This window comes from Salarias fasciatus, chromosome 14 (assembly GCF_902148845.1).
Source record: "Salarias fasciatus chromosome 14, fSalaFa1.1, whole genome shotgun sequence".
Classification (NCBI taxonomy): Eukaryota; Metazoa; Chordata; class Actinopteri; order Blenniiformes; family Blenniidae; genus Salarias; species Salarias fasciatus.
Window position 1 is genome coordinate 26,767,503 of NC_043758.1, and position 21,947 is coordinate 26,789,449.

General features: G+C 46.2%; 1 protein-coding gene across 3 annotated transcripts in view; it reads right to left on the reverse strand.

Annotated features, from left to right (window-relative positions):
• epha4l (eph receptor A4, like) overlaps window positions 1-20,988 on the reverse strand; it is a 64,669-nt gene extending 43,681 nt beyond the window's left edge. For 2 of the 3 annotated variants that reach the window (XM_030107810.1, XM_030107809.1), the window contains exons 1-3: window positions 20,786-20,987; window positions 19,093-19,160; window positions 15,599-16,262 (exon numbers count right to left, since the gene is read on the reverse strand). In XM_030107810.1, the coding sequence (XP_029963670.1) occupies window positions 15,599-16,244 (646 nt within the window). In that variant the 5' untranslated portion in view covers window positions 16,245-16,262; window positions 19,093-19,160; window positions 20,786-20,987. Of the gene's footprint in view, window positions 1-15,598; window positions 16,263-19,092; window positions 19,166-20,785 lie in introns of all 3 variants that reach the window. The other variant, XM_030107811.1, reaches the window with a different exon arrangement.
• Window positions 20,989-21,947: the final 959 nt, after the last annotated feature.

The following is a 21,947-nucleotide window of genomic DNA, read 5'->3' on the forward strand; positions in this document are numbered from 1 at the left end:
ATTTTTTTATCATTAAAAAAGTGCTGCAAAACCACGTTTTATAGATATTAAAAAACCAAGGTTGTACATTAGCAATCAACATTATTAACAGTGTTCTACACACTCCCAATAATGGGAAAGAAGAGACCATGAACTGTTTAAACGCGTGCTGTTCATGCTGCTGTCATCAAATCCCAAAAAGGAAAAATATTATCAGTCACACTATTTGATCCATATGTGTTATTCTCATCTTAAAATCAGTTCAAAGAATTGCACATCACTGATTTTTTTTGTTGTCACACAATATTGTGACTTTTGTTGAGTTGTTTGAGTTTTACTGCAGATTGTTTTCTTTCTTGATGTAAATTCAAACCAACACCAGACGATGTTGAAAAATGTGCATATTTGCAACTTTCCAGAGGTGAAATCTTCCAAAAACCTTGATTTCTGTAAGACTGTCAGACTAGCAAACTGCTCCAAAGTAGAGTCTTTTTTTTTTTTTTTTTTTTTGCAGTTGTTCTCTGGGGTGCCACCTATGTTGTAACTATTCGGACTGCATAACTGAAAAAAAAAATGAAATATTGTTCTGAGGACTTCCTGTGAACCAAGGCCTCGGCGTTCTTACTGACACGTAGGCCTTAGCTTCCTCCATAATTCCTCGAGCCTGGCCTTAAGAAGGAATATCAGCACAATGGGTATATCGCACAAATCTAAAGCATTCCACCCAGCCACTTCACATGCTGCAGGGCCACTCCTCAAAACGGGACACACAAGGTCCTGAAAGTGAATGCGAGGTAGGGAAAAATGAAACTCCGAAAAAGCGAAAACAGATACGTACACAGGAGGAGAGAAATGGGATGAGAAAACAGATCTATCTTTGTTTGACGGATCGCTGTTTGACTTGGCCGGGCCGGGTTGTAGCCGCTCGGATTCCACTTTTGCGCCCATGCCAGACCCGCAAAAGGGTGGCAACACCCAAAGCCGGGCGCCATGCCAACCGGCTGAGGACCTTTTGTGACCTAAGATTCACGCGGCAGGTGGGTAATGGAGCGTAATTCAAAGGCAAACAAGACAAGGGATGTATGCACAAACACACGCTCACAAACCTCTGCACACCTGCACGCTCTCAGGTAGCAGCACAAAGCCCTTCAAAGGCCCTCTGGACTATAGAGACGCGCTTTGCAGTGCGTGCGCCGCATGCAAATGCAGGCAAAGACACACATAGGCACACACTCACACCGCAATCCATGGCATTGGGGTTGTGGGAGTACACTCGGCGACGGTGGCGCAGCAGGGATGATGGGAGGTGCACAAACTCGGTTGAGGTATTGTCTCGGTCTAATTACCTCAAGGTCTCAGGGGGGCTCGAGTCTCATGGTGACCCTGTTGTGTGTGTGTGTGTTTTCACTGAGCATGCTTTCCTGACATTGTTTATAATACGAAAAGCTGCATTCCGAATCAATTATGAACAGAAAAAAAATCATCAGATACGTGGGAGGCGGAGGTTAGCACGTATGCTAATGGCGTTGTGCGAGGAGGTTGCACAATCTGGGGGGCTGAGCCGTTCCAGTCAAGGAGAATGGGGCAGGAAAAGGGAGGATGTGTGAGGAGAGCACACAGAAACACTAAGAATAGGTGAGTGGGGCTGAGGAGGAAGCGATAGGGAAGCAGTCTGAATGGGGCCTCATAGCTCACTCTGTAAACAAGTGTAAACCACGTGTCGCGTCGCGCAACACAAATACATAACAAATCACTGCCGAGGTCCCGCAAACCACCAGCTCAATGCACACTTCTGCCAGCGCATTGTGTGCTGATTGCATTTTTATTCTTTCCCTGCACAATAAGCAATGTCTCATATGCATTCTGCACCTGGGATTGAATGAAACCCATTTTATTTACAATGAAAGCAGGAACCGATCAGACATGTACGGTACGTTACAACCGACATAATGCATCAGATGCTAATCTCAAACCAGACAGACCGAGGGCCTGTCTTCACCACAACATTTTCAAGTAAAAGCAGAAAACGTCCGTTGTGTGTTTGGGGTCCATTTACATGACAGTGATGCTCTGAGGGACTGTAAACACAACATGTTGAGAAAGGCTCCCAAGATGGAAGTTTTGTTCTCAAAACATGGTGTTCCAGAATTTTCTTAAACGGAAAAGAAAAAAAAAAACAATGCATTTTCACTTAAAACGACACGCCTAAGACCTTTGATGTCAGTGGAGAGTATGATTTTTTTAAAAAATGAATGAGCTCATTGAAAGATTCCAATTAGATACTTACAAATGAATAGAAATACTGGCACTCACTGTTTACAGCATTTATATTAATATGCAATGTTAGCATTGAAAACACCTCAAGAAAAACACTGGGAGCGCAAAGCTCAGACAACCGCAGTGATCTCAAATAATATCCAGTTTAAAGCTTCACATTACCCCAGTGTAGTTCCTAATAACTTCACTCCATAAAACGTGGCCTTTCTGGAAAGATTCTTGTGGGAAAATTGAGCGTTTACTGCGAACCCGACACCTGAGTCATGACTTCATAATTCTTCACGGTGCAGCTCTTGAATGGCCTCTAAATCCTTCCTTTCACAGGTGTGTGTGTGTGTCCTCAGGTGGATACAATGCGACAGGAAAACTGTTACCGTGTGACGTCGGCGGCACAGCGCACACAGCCCGGAGCAAAAGCAAAACCTTTTGTAGCCTGATACCTGCAATCTGACGGCAGAAATGACGGCTCTTAGCCGAAAGGCAAACAGAATTCAAACAAGCTGCCTCCAACAACAGGAGGCTCAAACATAAGGCCCGTGGGCCGAAACCGGCCCACAAGAGGCTGTGATTTGACCCAAGAATCCACAAAGTGTCAAAATTTCCAAAAAAGGGTTAAAAAATTTTTAATCACTAAAACATAAAAAAAAAAAACACATGGGAAATCTTCATTTTCAATCATTTAAAGTATTTTTTTTATTTTTGCTGTGTAGTTGAAAGCATAAAAAAACCATGTAAACCATCTAAATTAATAAACATTGTGCTTTCAAGTGTCCTTTCCTCGCCACACGCCACTCACACACCTCCTCACGTGAGACATACAGTACGTGACACACACATCTGTCAACGCTTAAGCCCAAAGAAACACCAACACACACTTAATTACCCGCTTGTCTGTGGTCTCGGGGGCAAGTTTAACATCAACCTTGGCTGTTTTCTTTTTTTTTTTTTTTAAGGCGAGGCAGGGCGGATTGAGGGATGGGGTCGACTTACGGGTGAAAAGGAAGGTATTTTTAGCTTGTTTGTTTAGGTAATCTACTTGTAGCTCGCAGACGACAGCCTGTCTGGGGCCTCAAAAAAACACCTATTGTGGTTGTGTGTGCACGGAGTGCAGTGTGTGTGCATGTGTGTTTTTGCGCTCCAGATGCCATTGTGTTGCTGCATTATATGAGCAGTGTGTGTGTGTGTGTGTGTGTGTGTGTGTGTGTGTGTGTGTGTGTGTGTGTGCGCACCTTCGAGGTACACAAAAACTGTGCTGGGTCACTAGTTCTTCGACGGCTCATGTCAAGCCCGACGACGCTCCGATGGTCTCCGCTGTGGCTGTCACTGCTCCGACCTCTGACCTTTCATGATGTACGTTCGGACCCCCGCACCCTCCACCACAAATCCCCCCCGACCCCACTTTCTCCTCTCGCTCAAAACGGCATCGAGGTCACTGCTGACGTGTGAGTGATAGCCGCCCCCTCCCCTCCACTCCGGTTCGCATGTCTCGGTATGTGTGTGTCTGTGTGCGTCTGTGTGTATGTGTGTGTGCGCGCGTGTGTAAACTTCTCAGGAGTGGATGCATGTGCTGGCCCCGCTGACCCCCGGGCTGGTTGAACCTGGCCCCTGCAGGCGAGGGGTGAAGGGTGTCTAACGGGCTGTGTAACAGAAGCTGGAGGTTAATGGCCGCCGCTCAGGCAGGGTTACTCCGCTAATGTGTTTTTAGCTTTTTAGCTTTGAAGTGAGGACGGAGACGCGGTAGCAGCGATGACGGCGAGGGGCTAAACGAAGGAGCCGGATAAACCGGGCCAGCAGCTCAGAAGTGGAGGAGTTTGAATAAGGAGGTTCCCGGATCTCCGTTCCCGTTATCTCTCCTGATCTTTATCGGTTGACGCCGCGTCGCCGCTTCACATCAGTCAATCATCATCTGTCTTTTTCACTTCATAAATATTTGCTAAAGACTCAGAAACATTCCATTTTCCAAGTGGAAGTTCCCGCTTGCCTTCCCACTTCCCAGTTAGTGAAGAACGCAGCAAATATTGCATAACATTTTAATTTCATCCCACAGCAGGAAGAGGAAACGAGATCTGTGCTCTCCATCGTTATCTCAACCGAGCGCTTAAGCCGTCCGCTCTGCGCGAAGACGAGTGAAACTGCTCTGCAACACACACACACACACACACGCAAGTGACGGTGACTGTAATATCAACCGCAGCTGCCGGAGGTCGCGACACGGCCGCGCCGGGCTTGTTCAAAGCCGACCATCGGCGTCTGTACCCACAACCCCCTGCTTCACCTCTCACATCTCCGGCCGTTTATCAGGAGCTCGAGACAGGAATCAATTCATCATCCCCATCCACTTTACTTTCTCTCTTCCACACACACACACACACACACACACACACACACACACACACCGCCACGAATATCTATCATTTGATTTTAATCGTTTCCTTGTCTCTCTTTCTATTTTCCCTTCTCGGACCTCCGTAGCGTGAACCTTTAAGAGATTGCACTTTTTTTTCCAGCCCCTTCCTCCGTCTTCCAGCAGTATTTGACGACTCGCTGCGGATCAAGAAGGATCAAGGCTTTAATCCTGGAGACGTGCCCGAGCATGGACGCACCTCTACCTCCAGCTGGAGGTCTGCAGAGCCGGATCCCCACCGACTGACAGAGAGAGAGAGAGAGAGAGAGAGGGAGAGAGAGACCTCTGCTTCCCCAAATTACATTTCAGCTCTCCCGCAGAGAGGTTCCACCGCCCAGGCCGCCCCACGGTGTGTTTGATACACATGGAAGTTTGCATTTCAGTGAGTCTGTGCGTCTCAGCGGGGCATCGGCCACCTGATCTCAAAGTTATGGGCTGAAAGCAAAGATAGGTACGTGTGTCAGAGTTTGTGTGTGGAATAATCCCTCACACACTGACGTGACTTAGCCTACATGTCTTACAGGCTCATTATGAACATGATTCTTACAGGTGTTTTCTATCTGGTGTTTAACTTAAATGAGTGATCAAATTCTTTTCAAAGGTAATTTGTAAAAATTCCACATTAAATTTTGAATTCTTATGGTTCTGTGTTTATTTAAGCAAAATCACAACATGTCAAGCAGAACAGTTGACATATAAATTGAAATCTGCATTACAGTTACAAGTTTATTAAGTTTAATTTCAGCATCTCATGGATAAGTACTAAGACATCGTTTACGACGGGGTTAACGTACTTAAAAATATGTTGGTTTACACAGAAATGATCATTCGTGTGATTTAGAAAAGTTCTAACTTAGAAGCTGTTTTCAAAAAGTTGTGTTTTCAGTGACTCAGAGCTCCATTGTTATTTAAAACAGACACTGAAAGGTTAGAATTTTTCATTTTCACTTAAAAACATTATTGCATTAGGGGCCGGAGAATCTGCTTGTGATAAGAATTCAAAACAACAGAATTGTAATCATGTGCAAAAAAGAAAAAAAAAAATCATTAAAACATGTTGTGACAGTCGTGGCTGTTGCTAAGGACTAAAGCAGAAATATGTGAAAATGGCAAGAAAAACAACTACTTTTGGTAACTTCAGTCATATATGCATGAAAAAAATAACTAAAAAAGACAAAGAATAGGTGACTGCTATTTGGAATATCTCGAGGACATCAGATTTATCCACAAATAAACACAGATCTTTTCCTTCACACCATTTTCAGCAATATCACACGTTCACTTGATATTGTGCGGTCCGAATTAAGATCTGAATAATAGCTAGTTAAAAGCTCATGAACTCCTATTCATAAACAAATTACATGAAAGAAATGAACTATACCAGAAAATGAGTGTTTTAGAGTGAGATACATGTGTCACAGGTGCGTTGTTGATTTACCATTGTGTCGCTGAAACACACAGCGCTCATATTCCAGTCACATGGAAATGACAGAAACAACAGTAATTGTTCTCTGGTAAACAGAGCTGCTCTTCAGGCCAGCAGCTCTTTCTGCTAATGCTAATGTTAGCTAACAAGGTCAGATGGAAACACCACTTCATTCTGAAGAGCGTTGAAATCCCGCTGAAAGCTGTGGCAGTACAACTCTGAGGACAGCCGCAGCTGCCAAATAAGCGGTTATATAGTTGAATATTGTGAAAATGATATTATTTATAGCATCAACAAGCCTTCAGATGAGCATGGCAATGTCTTTTTTTTTAGCTTTGAGAGTTTGTGCTTCTGATTTGTGCCCTGTTGTCAACAAGGCTTTCAGTCTATTGTACGGCTGACAAATAGCAGTTTTTGCCCTCCAAATATTCGGGGCCAAGTAATGACGATTATTCGAATAGTCTTAAAGTCCATTTATGCCCTGTTTGTGAATGTAAAATGTTTCGTTCCATTCTAACGTCAGGCGTCATTTTGTTGGCCTAACTGTTAAATAATACAGAGTAGTACATGTTATTAGTTCCATGTGGGACAATGTTTCTAATCCGGAAGTCAATAAAAACAAAATAAATAAAACTGATAAAATAAGTATTTGTTCCCCGTTGCCTCATGTTTCCAACTTGACCAGTGAGGATGTTTCAAGACAACTGGCACGTGAAGCTTCTTTGTCCTGATGTCCAGGTGACAGGATGTTGTCAAATTGCTACATATACATTTCCACAATAAGATCATTATTTGTGTTGTCTTCAGTTATGTTTCTCTACTGCCCCCACAGGTCATCAGTGGTATTACTCTAAAAGGCTCTCCATATTCGTCTGCGTGTTCAGCATCGAGCACATTTGGACTTTTCGTCTCTCAAACAAACTTTCACATGATTTGACAAGACAGACTAAACAATGTTAATGCCACCTGAGATCCTCATTGTTGCTGTTGCTGTTTCGAGTTCTCAGCAGGTATAAAAACCACACAACACACAATCAGCCATCACATCGCTGTGGATGCTCGGAAAGGTTAGCCACATAGTCTAAACATTCACCGATCTGCTTTGAATGTCATCTTCTCAGGATTTTGACTGGAAAACCACGAGTGTGCATTAAACGTCCAGAACCCAGACCACCTGTTCCATCTGCACAACCTGCAGGTAGGCCTTTATTCAAATCACACATTCATGGCGTGCAGGCCTGTTTTATTTCTGGGAATAATGACCCAGTATGTCATTTCCTCGACCGCTTAGATTACAGAAGGGGGGGGGGGGGTCTCAGCTCATTAAAATGGGCACTGCGTCCAGTCTCAGGGCCCATCAGATTACACAGCGGCCTTTTTATTGCGAGGCTTTTTGTCATAACCCCCCGAAACTGATTGCTACGGAGCAGCCTTTGATTTAGCCGCTGAACTTGGCACGGACGGAAGAAAAGACCACCTAGGATTGGACGGAGGGGAGCTTAAGATAGGAATCAGCGGGCGAGAGAGACAGAAGAGGGAAGATAAAACATTTTCAAGGTGTTTGCAATCAGCTTCCCATTGTCGGCGAGCGAGGGCGAGGGGGTCCGTCCGCCGGAGCCGCCGGGCTGCTTTGTCTCCGCGCTCCGATCGCGCGAACAGATTGCAACGTTAATGGAGGTTTATGATACAGGCCGCGATACGCCTGCCGAGACAGATGCACAGAACAAATACAGCACACACAGATACGTGCCATCCACGCACACACACACACACACACACACACACACACACACACACACACGATCAGCAGCATATTGCCCCAGATCAAAGGGATTTCCGCGCGATGGTGAACCGTCGGATGAAGTGCAGAAAAAAGCACGGTTGCCAGACTGGAACTAAATCTCTTTCCACTTCACTTCCCCCCCTCGTGCTTTTTCTTTTTCTTCTTTTTTTTTTGTCTCTTTTCTCTCTCGCTCTCTACCTCCCTCCCTCCCTCCCTCCCTCCTCATCTTCTTCCACTTTCACTCTTCTTGGCGAGAGAGGTCCGTTCTGCCTCCCTGTCAGCACAAAGAAGGTGGCAGGGCCCCCCCCCCTCTCTCTCTCACTCTCTCTCTCTCTCTCCCCTCTTTCAATCCCCTCTCTCTATCTCCAAAACAGTCCACCCATGCCCACTTGATGCCTGTCCACTTCTCCCTCTCCATCCGCCTTTCTCTGCCTATACATCCGTCCATCTCTCTTTACAAGCCCCCCACCCCCGTCTCCATCGCCCCCGTCCGCCTGCCAGCCGAGAGGGAGGAGAGAGGTTGAGGGACACTGAAAGAAAGTGAGCGCAGGAGAAAAGAGAAGGGGGCAAGAGAGCAAGAGGGACGAGTGTGCAGGAGCGCAGGGGAAAATGGAGGGAGAAGGAGGGGAACAGACGGAGGGAGAGAAGGGGTGAGGGAGGAGACGGAGGACCGCGGGGCTGTGTTGGTGGAGAGAAGCCGGGGTATTGATTCAGGGCCTTTTGACATGCTAATTTGCTTGCTGACTGCTTTAATCGCTCCTTCTTCCCATCGCGGGCTTCAAAGAGAGGATGCTTTTCAGAAAGATGAGGGCAGAGGAGAGGGGAGAGAGAAATGTTATCACCCTCTCTAACCACCACCACCCCCCCCCCCTCCCGCTTTGACACTTCTGTGGCACCTACTGTACTGTCGGTAATGCTGACAGTCGCTCTTTAAATTCAGCCAATAAAGATGTCTTGACCTCTCTGAAGGCACCGACTGACTGGATGGTTTCCACTGGAACGGCTGTTTTTAGAGGATGAAATGCGTTTGTTGACTGTTCTGTGATCATGACTGACACTTTCACACTTGGAAATTCCCCTTAATTAAATATTAAAGCTTTTTTTCCCCCCCCTCCAGGTTGTTACTGGAAGTGTTTGCGCCGCTTTCCAAAGTCATTTCCCAGCTCTGTCGCTCATTAATTTCCATCACACCCATCCAAAAGCTCAAGCAAAAGTCCAATTAATCTAATAAAATGACCAACACTTCAGGCTGCTTCGCTCACTTTTTCCAGTGTGGCTGAAGATAATTAGCTGCAGGAAAAATAAAGGAAGCGGCTGATTTTGTGATTATTATTTTTTTTATTGTCAGTCATTATAATCAAAAGTGTGATGACAAAAGTGAGATTAGGATCATTTGAACAAAGATGAAAAGTTGCACTTGCACATGATCTGATAACGGAGTCGAGGGGTTGAAATGAAGCTGTGTAAAAATATTGTTTCCAACAATTTGACTTTGAAGTATTTTCTACTCTTTCATCTCGATAATGTGTCTAACTTGGGCATCTGTCCATACTGTTCTTTTTTTCAACTTTTTGATGTTAGCTCAACCTAATTCAACATTTTGGCTCAAAATTTCCACATTATTCTATGTGTTTCATCTTTATTTGATATCTTGACTTCATTGTGTTATTTCTCATTAACTTTGGTCTATCATTTTGTCTTATAAGTGAAAGTTCCAGCTTTATTCTCAACAATTCAACTTTATCCTTAACTTTTTACCTTCCTTCAAGATACTTTGTCTTTACTCTCGCTTGACCTAAATTCTCAACTTTATTGTGGACATTTAAATGTCATGCTGAATGTTTCAACTCTTAAATTAATACTTAGATATATTCATTCCCATATTTGGGATTTTATTGTTGATGATTCAATACATCAATCTTTTTTTTTTTCCAAAATATTTTTGACAGTTCAAAGTTTCTTGAGACGTTTCATATTTATTCTCAGTACTTCTGAATTAATTATCAACAGTTTTTTCTCAAAATCAGACATTTCATATTCATTGGGATTACTGTGGCTTTATTCTCAATGCCTTGGTATACCTGTTGAAATATCGACTTTATTGCAGATATTTGGGCTGAATCGTCTTTCACATTGTGTCTTTCATCTTGATGTTTCATGTTATTTCCATAGTTTTTACTTCCTTCGCAACATTTCAGCTCTAATTTAACACGATTTTTATTTATCACGGATCATGTTGGCAAAATCCTCCACAATTCTTCTTAATTTCCAAAGATTGTCTTTATTTTCATTATATATTTAATTTATTTTTATTTATTTCTTCCAGAACGTTAATCCATGAACTTTATCTTAATTCATTAAAGAAAAACTAATCTCTTCTATCATTTTCAGTGTGATTTTAATATTTTACTTAATGAATAAAAGTAAATATGATATTCTTTTGAAGCTTAATGCTACACACAGATCTTTTTGTAAGCAGCTTATAAAGACAGGAGTTACTGTCCTCCATGAGTCTGAGGCCATTCTGCATGTTCTGAATCTCAATTTGACGGCCGTCCAGCTCTTTCCTGCAATCAGCTGCTTGAACTGAGCAGTAAATTCTAAAAGGAAAAAAAAAAAAAACAATGTGAAGAGGAGATAAATGAGCGAAGAGATGGATATCGAACACGCTTCAGGCCCTCGCCGGGCTCTGGGCCCGGGTCGTGCTCCATCGCTGGTGGCTTCCTGCCCTGAGCGGGGCCGGAGAGCTGGAGAGGGGCGATGAGTGTCGAGAGGTGCAGAGGGGAACAAACACGACGGCAGGACGGCAGCCCGGGCAGGAAAAACATTTCAGCGCCTCGGCTAATGATGGCTGAATTACCACCGCCACCACGTCCCTCTCCCATCCGCCCCGCTTCCCCTTCGTCAGCAGAAGGTTTGTGTGCATCGAGAAAATTTTTTCTTCTTTGAGGAGCTAAACAAGAGGAGAATATTAAAAAAAAAAAAAAAAAAAAGGAAAAAAAATCTGCTTTAAGCAATCATTTCAGCGCGGAGCGAGGGAGGGAGGGGGGGCGGACTGCTCATGAGACGTTTTGTCCTCTCTTTCTCTATCTGTTGTTCCTCGCTGCTCTCCATTGGTAATAGATTCCTCGTCTCTATTCAGAAGCACAAAATGAGCCTCTCTGGTGGCGGGGAGAGTGATGAGTACATTCACCTCCATTCTGCTGCTCAGCTCGGGCTCTGAGTGTGTGCTTAGGCATACTAAAGACCGCGCGCGTGTGTGTGTGTGTGTGTGTGTGCAGCTCATACATGTCTATCAGGTAAATCTGAATAAATATTGGCGCTCGCCTGCAGAAGAAGTTTTTGCATGCACTCAGCTGTGCGTGTGCACACTCGGGCTGCAGACACGAGTGTTTTTGTTACGGTGGGGTGGGGGGGGGGGGGGGACTGTGTGCGCGCTCGCCAGGAGAATGACGGGCGATGATGTTCAGCGTTGCCCCTCTCCATTGAGTGTACCCTCATTATTCAGCCCACAGCCTCCCTCTGCTGCCGCCAGAGACGGCCTGACAAACACTAACCAGCTCCATGGCCAGCGTGGAGGAAGAGGAGGAACATTCACGCGGAATCCTGAAGTAGAAAGATGGAAAAAGAGAGAAGACTAAAGCAAGGGGGGGAAAAAGACTGAGAGAGGACATTAATGCTCCATTCGTTCTTTAGGAGGAAAAAAAAAAAAGGAGTGAGGAAGGGGGCAGAAAAGTGAAAGCGAGGGACCGAGTGTGTGTATTTAAAGCCATCAGGGGACCGGAGGGCTAAATAGAATTACGTGGTGAATTTAGAATGATGCTCCCAAGCGCATATTTAACACTGTCAACAGAGGAAGGGGGGGGGTGAGAGACCCAGATATACACACACAATGAGAGGAGAGAGAAACTTCATCCCTGAAAACCTCTTAATCCAATACCAGTGAGAGTTTCCAGCGCCGTCAAAAGGCTGCCGGGAATAATAAGTGAGGGGGGAGGCAGGAGAGGAGGGTGGCAGGGGGTGTGGGGGGGGGGGGGGCACACATGTGAGGGACAAGCTAGGATTGAGCACTAACGTCACAATCAGGCCCTGAGATCATTATAGGGAATCTTACAGATCAGAGGAGAACTTTCAGGATTTCAACCAACTAAAATCACGTTTGCAGGTTTTCAAGTGAAATTTGAAAACTTTCATGTTTTGGGGGTGCGTTTCCATGACAGCAGTGCTCAGAGCCACTGAAAACGCAGCTTTGTGAAAACAGCTTCAGGTTTAAAGATATTTGACTAAATGCGAACATTTTCATCTTGGTTGTTTGCACTGTGTCACACTAAAACGATGGAAAACAATGCTAATTTGTATTCAAATTGAGTTTATGCTTTTAATACAGTCAGATTAAACTGAGTTGCTGTAGCCCCTGGGCTTAAAGTGACTATAATTGCCCGGGTCGGTTTTAGTTCGGGCTGTTGTGGAACAGCAATGAAAGAAAGGAGTACAAACATTTTTAATGTGTGTCAGTCGGGAGGGAGGGCTGTAAGGGACCGGTTTTACAGCTCAACCATCAGCTTACAAACATCTCGCTGCGTCAAAAAACGTCTGTCATCTTCACACTTCAGCCGCGCTCCATATCCTCAACAAACACGCTGGCAAACAGGCAGTTTCAGGGTAAACACACATACGCATGCACAACTTCAAATCTGCTGATCTTCCTGAAAACACACACTGCTGCTCTGCAGAGGGTTTTTTTTTTTCAAAATAAGCAACTGCAGGGGGGCGTGCTGGCGGTCATGAGTTTGCCTCCCTCACAGACAGAAAGCAGTTAAGTTAATTATCATTTCCCCCATAATGACATACCTAGTCCTCACTAATCTCTCCTTCCCACCACCTAATCAACACTCCTGCAGCTCCGACAGTCGGAGCCCCCTCACCAGATGAGGAGCGAGAGGATGCCTTGACCCCCGCCCTACACACGGGGGGTGGGGTGGGGGTGGGGGGGCCGTAACAGGGAAAGGGATCCCAAACGCAAACAGACAGAGTCCCGCTACCCTTTACATCAGGGGCCCCCTTGGCCCTCACTGCCCCGGTTGCCCCCTCTGGGCTTGGCCCCGGGAGTACACCCCAGCCACCTTCAGTCCACCACAAGCACAGACAACCCCCCCCACCTCCCCCCCACCGCAGCTGTCAAAACCCTGACGTCTTAATCAATCCTGGATCTGCAACCCTGTCAGACGCCGCAGTAAGATGGATGCAGGAGGGGGTGACCCCTGACCCCTTGCCAGGGGTGGAGAATACAGATCCTCCGTGCCCCGTCAGCTTCCCCCCGTTTACTCCCTCCTCTGAAAAACATCACCAGCCCCGGTCGGCTCTGCCGCTGCCCCAAAACAATGACCGAGGAGAGCCCATTCATCCTGGGCTGGGAACCAGGGGCCAAGGTGCCCTTGTAACCCTGCACGTATACAAGACAAGTTGAAGCACACCAGCATGCGAACACGCTCACAGTTGGGCTATCAGAGAAGATCTATAAAAAGGAAAGTCATTCGAAAATCACAATCCACATTGTTTTGAGGTTGCAATATGCAAAAATGAGTTAAAAACATTAAAATAATACATATATGGATGCCTAATTTCTCAGTTCTCCCTTGACATCCACCCTCCCCCAAAATACGCTTCTGTTTTAGGCCCTCGGTCAACAGAGGGATAAAGGAGTGAATCCTCTCCTGTAGAGCCTGTCACACTGGGGAATATTAACCAGCTCATCAGCACACTTGAAGACCAACAGTGGCCAGCACCTTTTAACCCTCCAGCCATTGGACCTGGCCCACCATGGCACTTGGCTCTACATGCCTGTAATGCCCAGCATCCGACTGGAGGAGGAAAAATTCAAAAGAATGTAATTGAAGCTTCAAGTGAATAAAGTGACTATACTGGCAATTCAAACTTAAACAAACTCTGGCAGATGCAGTGATATGTTGAGTAAATGGATAAATTGGCTTGAAAAGCAACAGTGATGCTGCCAGGCTGGCAAATGCAACAAGACTGCATTAGTCATTTAAAGTCAAAGGTTCCAAAGCTTTTATTGCTTTCCCTGGGTTATAACAGCCATTTATCTCCACTGGAATTAAAGGGGAAAGATAAGGAGTCAATGCCATTGTTGCAAGCAAATGCAACCTATGACACACAGTGTGAGATCAGGGTTTTGAAACATGAGAGGTTATTATGGCAAATTGCAAGATAGACTGCCAGAAGAGGTTTACTTAAAGTCTGTAACTAGCTACACTCTGCTCCCTTTCCCTCAATCCTCCCATCACTCCTCGCTTGTTTGAAGCCAACCCTTGGGGACGGAAACCTGGCTGAATCCATCAGCAACAGGGGAGAAGGGGAATCATCCCCAGAGAATTCCTGCAGCTCATACCAATCATACTTGTTTCTTCGATCTAATGGACAAACACACACACACACACACACACACACACACACACACACACACACACACACACACACACACACACACACAAGCCCATCTGTGATTGCTTGAACCCCTTTACCTCCCCCTAAGCAAGCCACTGGTCCCCTCTAAATCACCAGACCTGTTTGTCATGCAATTAGTCCCCCTAGATAAAGGCTCCCTCGTAAATTAGGAGAAGTGTAGTGGTCCGTCCCCCTGTTAATCACCCGTGCCCAGCCTCTGACCCCTCACTGCTGTGGCTCACTGCCCTTTTTGTGTGCGGTGGTGTTGTTGGGTGGCTGATGGGGTTTCTCCCAGTAAACCATCGTGGCAGATTTGGCATCCATGAATCTGACCAGCTCACAACTGTGCCGCCTCAACTTGGCAAAGCGCTGATCACGATGCACAAAACATCTTAAGAATAAAATGAGTTGAAGCGCCGTATACCATGAGCTTAAATGTTTTAGGTGCAATGAAATAAATGAGTTCAGTTAGAAAGTATTTTGTCAAAAAGCAGCATTTATCAACAGCTTCATTAGAAATTTGGCAGAAATTATTTCAGTTCCCCTATAAAGGGAAAGACTCAAGAATGAAATGGTGAATCAGACATTCTGCTCTGACCTTAAAACCTCATCAAACAGTCTTGTATAGGATCATGGTAAGCGGAGACTAGAATAATCGTCCACAAAGGGCCATTCCCCCCTACCAAATAGCACTATTTCAACCCCATTTCACAGCTGTGTATTTCCACTGCTCTACTACCTGCTTGGAATCATAAACTATTTCTCCTTCCTTCTCTTCTACTAAAGCTGTCTATCTCTCTTGCCCAGCTTCTGGTTCCAATGGGACCAGATGAAAAGCAGGTTGGTGGGGGTGAAAGACACAGCGGTAGCCAAACCAGTTGGAGCTCAACCCTCATCTCTACTAGTGTCACCAATCCTCCTGAGATGCATCCCAATGCACAACACCTCCCAGTGGGCCTGCTAATTACTCCATTTACAGTCATCATCGCTTTTGTAACCCAGCCAGACACTGGAAAGAAGACCGTTGAGAGAAAGAAAGCGGAAAGATGAAAAACATCCAACAGAGAGCAAGGTAAGAGAATCCATGATGGGAGGGACAAAGAGAACAACACACTGAGAGTAAAGACAGAGAGGCAGACAGAGAAAGAGGGAAAAAATTATAGAGGCACACCGACTGGTAGGGTGGGCAGGAATTAAAGGGAGACAGGGTGGCGCATAAATCAAGAACCAGACCAAAAAAGCAGCAGAAAATTGTCTCCCTTACCCTGGCATTCTGCGTTGCGCTCCTCATATCCAGGGTTGCAAAGGCAGTTCCCAATAGGCACCAACCACTCTCCATCAGCCCCGCAGTACATCTTGGGAACCTCCTTCTCCTCTGAATTATCCACGCAAGAGCCACGAACTTCCACAAGCGACGACGTGTCAGCTCCAGTGATGGTGTCAGGAAACTGGGCCAAGTTGCGCACAGCCAGAGGACACTTCTTATAGAAGACCCTGACGGAAACCAGTGCAATGCAAGCCCCAACATCCTGGAAAGCCAAATAGAAACCCTTCCGGGTCAAGGCTCCCACGTCCCGCACCTCTGTGTTCAGCTTCATGATGCGGTCGCCGATGTCCACCTGAGTGAAGCTCTCGTCGGCGGCAATGGTGTCTATCTTGCCGAACTGGTTCTCACGGATGTAGCGCTCTTTGTCGTTGTTGGATTCGTAGTAGTAAAGGTTGAAGGTCTCCTTGCAGGTTCCCATGACCCCCGGGAGGCTGTTGCAGTCCCGGAGGGTGAACTTGATCTCGATGTAGACGCGCTGGGCACCTCCTCGGGGTATCCAGTCCGTGCGCAGCCAGTTGTTTTGGTTTGGCTCCATGACGTTGCACACCTGGTACGTCCGGATCGGGATGTTCTTTTCGTCCATGATGCTCACTTCCTCCCACTGGACAGAAGACACACACAGATATGTTACAAGGAGATTTTCTAACTTTAATAAGATCTCCGTCAAGCACTCGTGTTTTCAGCCAAGACACAGCAAGAGGAACCTATAAAAGCATTACAGCAACATTTTTACTGATTGAGAATATCTGAAAAGGATCAGAAAGAATCTAAAACCAGCTGTGTAAAAATTAAAAATCATTGGCTGCTAGTTCTTGCCAAGAATAAGAGATACAGTGCTGAGGAGCGTTTTGTTAGTCAATATTGGAGTCTTGGAAGAGTAATTAATTGATGGCTAAAGTTAATGCATATTTTATGAACGGAACCTAACAGACTTGTTAGGCCCTAATATAGAATCATAAAGATATTAATATTCATCGCCTCTCCTCAACTACGAGAAAGGAAATGTGTAATTAGTTTTATGCCTCAGTAATGCCATCAGTTTAATTACATGGGGAGTGGTATACAAAATCCACTTCACACACACACACACACACAGACACACACACACACACACACACACACACACACACACACACACACACACACACTCTGGCAAAACCGGACAGCTCAAGGCCAAAAAAGAACTCAAGCGCTGGATTATGTTGATGCATTAGGTTCTTGAAATAAATGCTAACGATCTAAATGTGCGTCTGCTTCACATCTCTATGCGGGATGGAGGACTGGGAGACAGTGGCACACATGTTCGCTGATGTTAGCATGAACTCACGGGAGACAAAGAGGGAGACGCTGACGCGGGGCGCATGGATTACGTTATCCAGCACGGGCTCACGGTTTTTTTTTTTTTTTTTTTTTGGGTTTTTTTGCCGGGAGGGAATGTTTGTTTTACTTATGATAAAGTTCCCCCTCTCGACAGAGCGCCGTTGAGCAAATACAAGCATGTCTTGAGAGGCTCAAAGAAGTGTGTTCCCTCAAGTTTCTCTCTCCCTCTCTCTTTTTTTCACGGTGTGTTTTAAATAGAGTCTTTGACTGAGCTGGGCTGTAAACAAGAGCAGACAAGCCTTGTGGCTGCCATAACTTCAACCATTTATAAAACTGTACCAAAGGGAAGGAACCATAATGGGACAGTGGGAGCTATAGGTTGAGCTGCCAGAGTTGATTTGATGCCTTATCACAAGATATCTGGATTAAAGCTGCATTTCCCTGGAGTAGAGTGAGATAATGCTAAACATAGCTGTGCCTGCACCATTTGAGAAACTGTCTGTCATCCCTGGCTGTTCCATTCCACCTTTTTCTTCCCTCAGCCCTCCCTCCACCCCGTTTTGTTGTGGGAATCAAGCAGCGCTAAGATAAGGCCGCACCTTTCCCCGATAGCAGGAAAGAGGGAGAAAAAGGCCAATTGGTCGTAATGAGAGGGTGAATGCAGGCCTGCCGCGGCTGCCGGGACCCTGTCAATCACTGGCTGAGCGATGAAAAGGCAGAGGAGGGGACCTGAGCCCGGCAGCCTCCTCGGAAAAGCTCACCGCACAATGTCTGCAATAGTTAAGCCATGTTAGAACCTGTTTCATTAGCTGGATACATTGCTGCTAATTTTCTTTAATTTTCATGAATTATTAATGAAGCCCACTTATGCTAATCACCATATTTACACAAGCAGAGCAAATAGGTGATTTCTTGCTGCTTCATGATTTTCTTTATATCCAGTAGCTGTGTGAAGCCACTGTCGAGTACAGCCTGTCCCTCAGGTGGCTGTTTGTGAGACGCAGAGAGCTTCAGCTTTCTGCTTTTCATCATATTGTGCTTATTCTTTTGTTGTGAGAGACTCGCTGCACCACCCTGTGGAACAAAATGATACAGCACGAACTGAAGGGGCTAGGCTAGGGACATTTGCTCAATTAGTGGTGGATTTAAGAAAAATAAGCAGATATTTTTATGGAAAAAAGAAACACACTTAAAGTGCTGGTTTGACAGCAGATCTTTAGCAGTTGATATATTGTCAAATAATGACAAGCTTCAGGCTTGATATGTGCACATTTTTCCCTGAAACATTAGGACACTATAGGCTTATTTCAATGCTTTATTCCTTTTCTTATCAGTGTCACTGTCGATACCCCCTATTAGAGGGAGGGACGGTGCATTTGGTCGACCCCGTTCCCTGTCTTTTTATTGCCGGTCGTCCTGCAGCAAGAGCCGATCCCCTCTGCACTTTCACCCCCCTCATTCATCCATACCAAAGGACCCTCTCTCTCTCTCTCTCTCTCTCTCTCTCTCTCTCTCTCTCTCTCTCTCTCTCTCTCTCTCTCTCTCTCTCTCTCTCTCTCAGCTGCCAAGTTCCTCTCTCGCTCTCCCTCTCTTCGACTCAATGGTGTAAAGGGATATAAAGTTTCTCCACAAAGGCCGATTCAATTCACCGTCTATTCAGGAAACCTGACGCCCGCTGCAGTATCGGCCTCTGCATCTGACCATTACAGAGCGGTTAGAGAGGAGGGGAGCCTGGGGAAACGGGAGTGGGGGTTTGGAGGGAGGGGGGTGCTCACGGCCCAGTGGCTCTCAAAGTGGAATCTGGGACCCCATGGGGTCTTGGAGGGTGTTCCACACACTCTCGATATACAAGAAACTTCATATTGATCCATACTTTGCTGCACGAAATGACCTCACCATCAGTGTAGGAGCACAACTGTTGAATCACCAACAAAGATACCCCCATGAAGGGTTCACCAGGACAAGATCTCATCAAAGAGCACTGTGTGAGGAGTTGGCGCTCCACTCCAGAGCTCCAGAGGCTCCTGCCAATAATGGATATCATCTCTCTATTTTATGCTCAATGGGGGACCCCGCAATCTAACAAGGGGACACTTCTTTGCAGTACTCACCCCTCCTTCTGTCGGGTTGGCGACCCATCCCAGCTCCCCCTGTACAGCTCGGGAGTCCAATAACGTGACTGGAAAACAAGAATGGGAGAAGTGAGCGAGGCCGTCCACAGCGCATCAGCACTGGCATATTCAGAATAATCCAATTATGTACAGGACTCTCTAAGGATTTGGGGGGGGGGGGGGGGGGGGGCAGCTTCCTGTTTTATATTATGGTTAGAAATACCTACTGACAGGATTCAGCAAGGAAAAATGTCTTAATGGTGAACATCACAGAGATAGGAGATCAAAACTGCAGACCAAAGACAGAATGCAGTTGAGTGTTTCGGCTGTTTCCTTCACAGAGGCTGGTTTCCGTTACAGAATAGATCTTTTTAACTTTTCACTAACAACGATTCTCCTGTGATTTTCAAATAATGATTTTTCACTTTGCTCGGGTGTGAGCCTGCTTGCGCAGATAAAAGCTTTAAAAATGTTACGAACGGAGAATTTTACGCACTGCTCTTTGGAGAAAAAAAAACGTGCAAAGTGGGAGCAGATACAAAACGTTACTTTAACCAATGCATGCATGCACAAAGCTGAATTGGTAAAGAGATCTTCAGAGAAGGTCTGTGCCGCGAGTATATTCGTGTTGTTTTGGATTGAGTGTGCGCAAAGACGCTTGGTTCACTGCATAATGTATTTAATTTATAATCACGACTGACAGAATGAATAATTTATCAAGAATAATGCGTTTATAATCATGCGTTTTTCTAGTCGTTTCTTTTCTTCTTTTCTTTTTTTTTTTTTTAACTGAAAAGAGTCCGTAGCGCATGGATTGGGTCTTGGCTGGCAGGATGGGAGTCACAAAACGCAGCTCTGCACGGAACGCATGCAGACATCTCATCGGATCGTTTAAAATAAACAAATGAACTCGACGTGTATTTAATAGTTGCAGCAAAATCAAGGAACCCTGCTGGAGGCCTTACATTTGGAAACGGGATGAGCTGCACTCCGGGACAACGAGCGAGCAGCCCTGGAAACCCCTCCGAGCGCTCGCTGTGCGTTTTCAGACTCATTTCAACAGCCGTTCACGTTTGGTCAGTTCCAAGAGACAGCAGAGCAGATATTTAAGGGGAAAAAAACTGACAGTGAATGGGAAATATTCCTCTAAATGAGCTTAAACGTTACGCGTAACGGAATTTAACTTTTTTTTTTTATTCGTTTTCAGTCACCCTAAAGCCAAAACGCAATGTGACAGCGGGAGCGATCGCAGCCAACAACTGAGAAACTGATGGATCAATCGGATGCGTGCCACTGACTCGTACGTTCACTTTTCATTCCTACAAAACTGAGAAGGTGGATGCTTCTGAACGTGTGATCGCGGCGCGGGGAGACGAGGTTTGACCTTCCCCGACAGAAACGGGCGCAGATCGGGGCTACAAGTACTCCCGGGGCTTTCGGGCGGCTGGCGCACGATCCAAGCCCGAAGTCCAAAACCACAACAAGCCGATGCGCATTCTGGACAGAGACGTCTCGCTCCAGTTTGCTTCAAACAAGGAGAGAGGAGGGGAGAAAAACTGCAAAAGTCGCTGCGTAAAGAGCAGGGGATCAGGAGTTTCCCTGCATTTGAACTCATCGCGGCTCCTTCAGGGGCCACGGAGCTGCAGCCGGAGCGAAGTCCGCCGTCACTTCTCTTCCTCCCCAACAGCCTTACCTTCATTCGGGGGGGTATATCCGTGCCGACGAAACAAATGTAGAAATCCCAGATATTAGAATGCTGGCCGTGAACAAAATCCCTGCCATGAGTGCCATTTGTGTCGTTGCGCCGTTTTTCCTCTCCTCTTTTTCTTTCGTTGCTCTTCTCCCAGGTCCTGCTCTCTCTCCCTCTCTCTCTCTCTCTCTCTCCCTCGCTCGCTCCCTCTTTCTCCAGTCTCTCTCTCTCTCTCTTTCCCAGTGGAATATGGGTTTGAGACGGACAGGAGGGGGTAGAGAGAGAGAGAGAGAGAGAGGACGCACCAAGCGCTCCACAGTGAGGAGGCGGGTCTACCCTCTGCGCTCTGACGCGCACCCCGTCTATCCAAATAGTAGACAGGAGCACAGAGGGGCAAATAATCATTAACTACCCCCCTTTGCAACCCCCCAAATAACCAACTCTCTCAATTAGAAGTGGGCACCGAGGTCTGACACACGACCAGAGTACTTATTTGAGGTGTCGTTTCTCCAAAATGTTAGGAAAATCGAGACTCAGCGTGACTCCCCGAGTCACCCCCCCCCCCCCCCCTCCCCCCGACTCCACAACCAGAATAACCTTCATGTTCAACTTTTAAGGGTGAATCCACCCCGCGTGCCTTTGTTCCGAGCGGAGCCGCATCACGCACAGCAGATTTCTGCTGCATCCTCGTTTCCAGACACGCTACAGAAAGTCAGTGCGTCTGTGCTCCTCGTCCCGCGTCTCGCTCCTGCTGATCCTGCCTGCAGTCCGAGAGCTCCAGCCGAGCGCAGCGGAGCGCCGGTCCGAGGTGAGCCGCGCCGGACCAAGGTCGCCACCTAGCGGCGCCGCCCGACGCCTGTTCTGCCTCCTCGATTGGATTAAAGAACAAGCCCGAGCGTGACCTCCCTCCACATTACACGGCATTGCACTTTGCGGGATTGACAATGCGCGTCCCGCGGATCGGTGGCGGGCTTGTATTGGATTATTGTCACTTGCTGTTATTCTAATATTATCAAGGCTTTATGGGGATTTATGATGAAACGTGCGCCCAGGTCCACCTGTCAGTGCAGAGCAGAGCTGCAAATGCAAAATAGTGTGATGCTCCTGCTGCAGGTTTGCCTTCAAACAAAGGCAGCATTGTTCACGTGTGATAATAAGAAGCCAG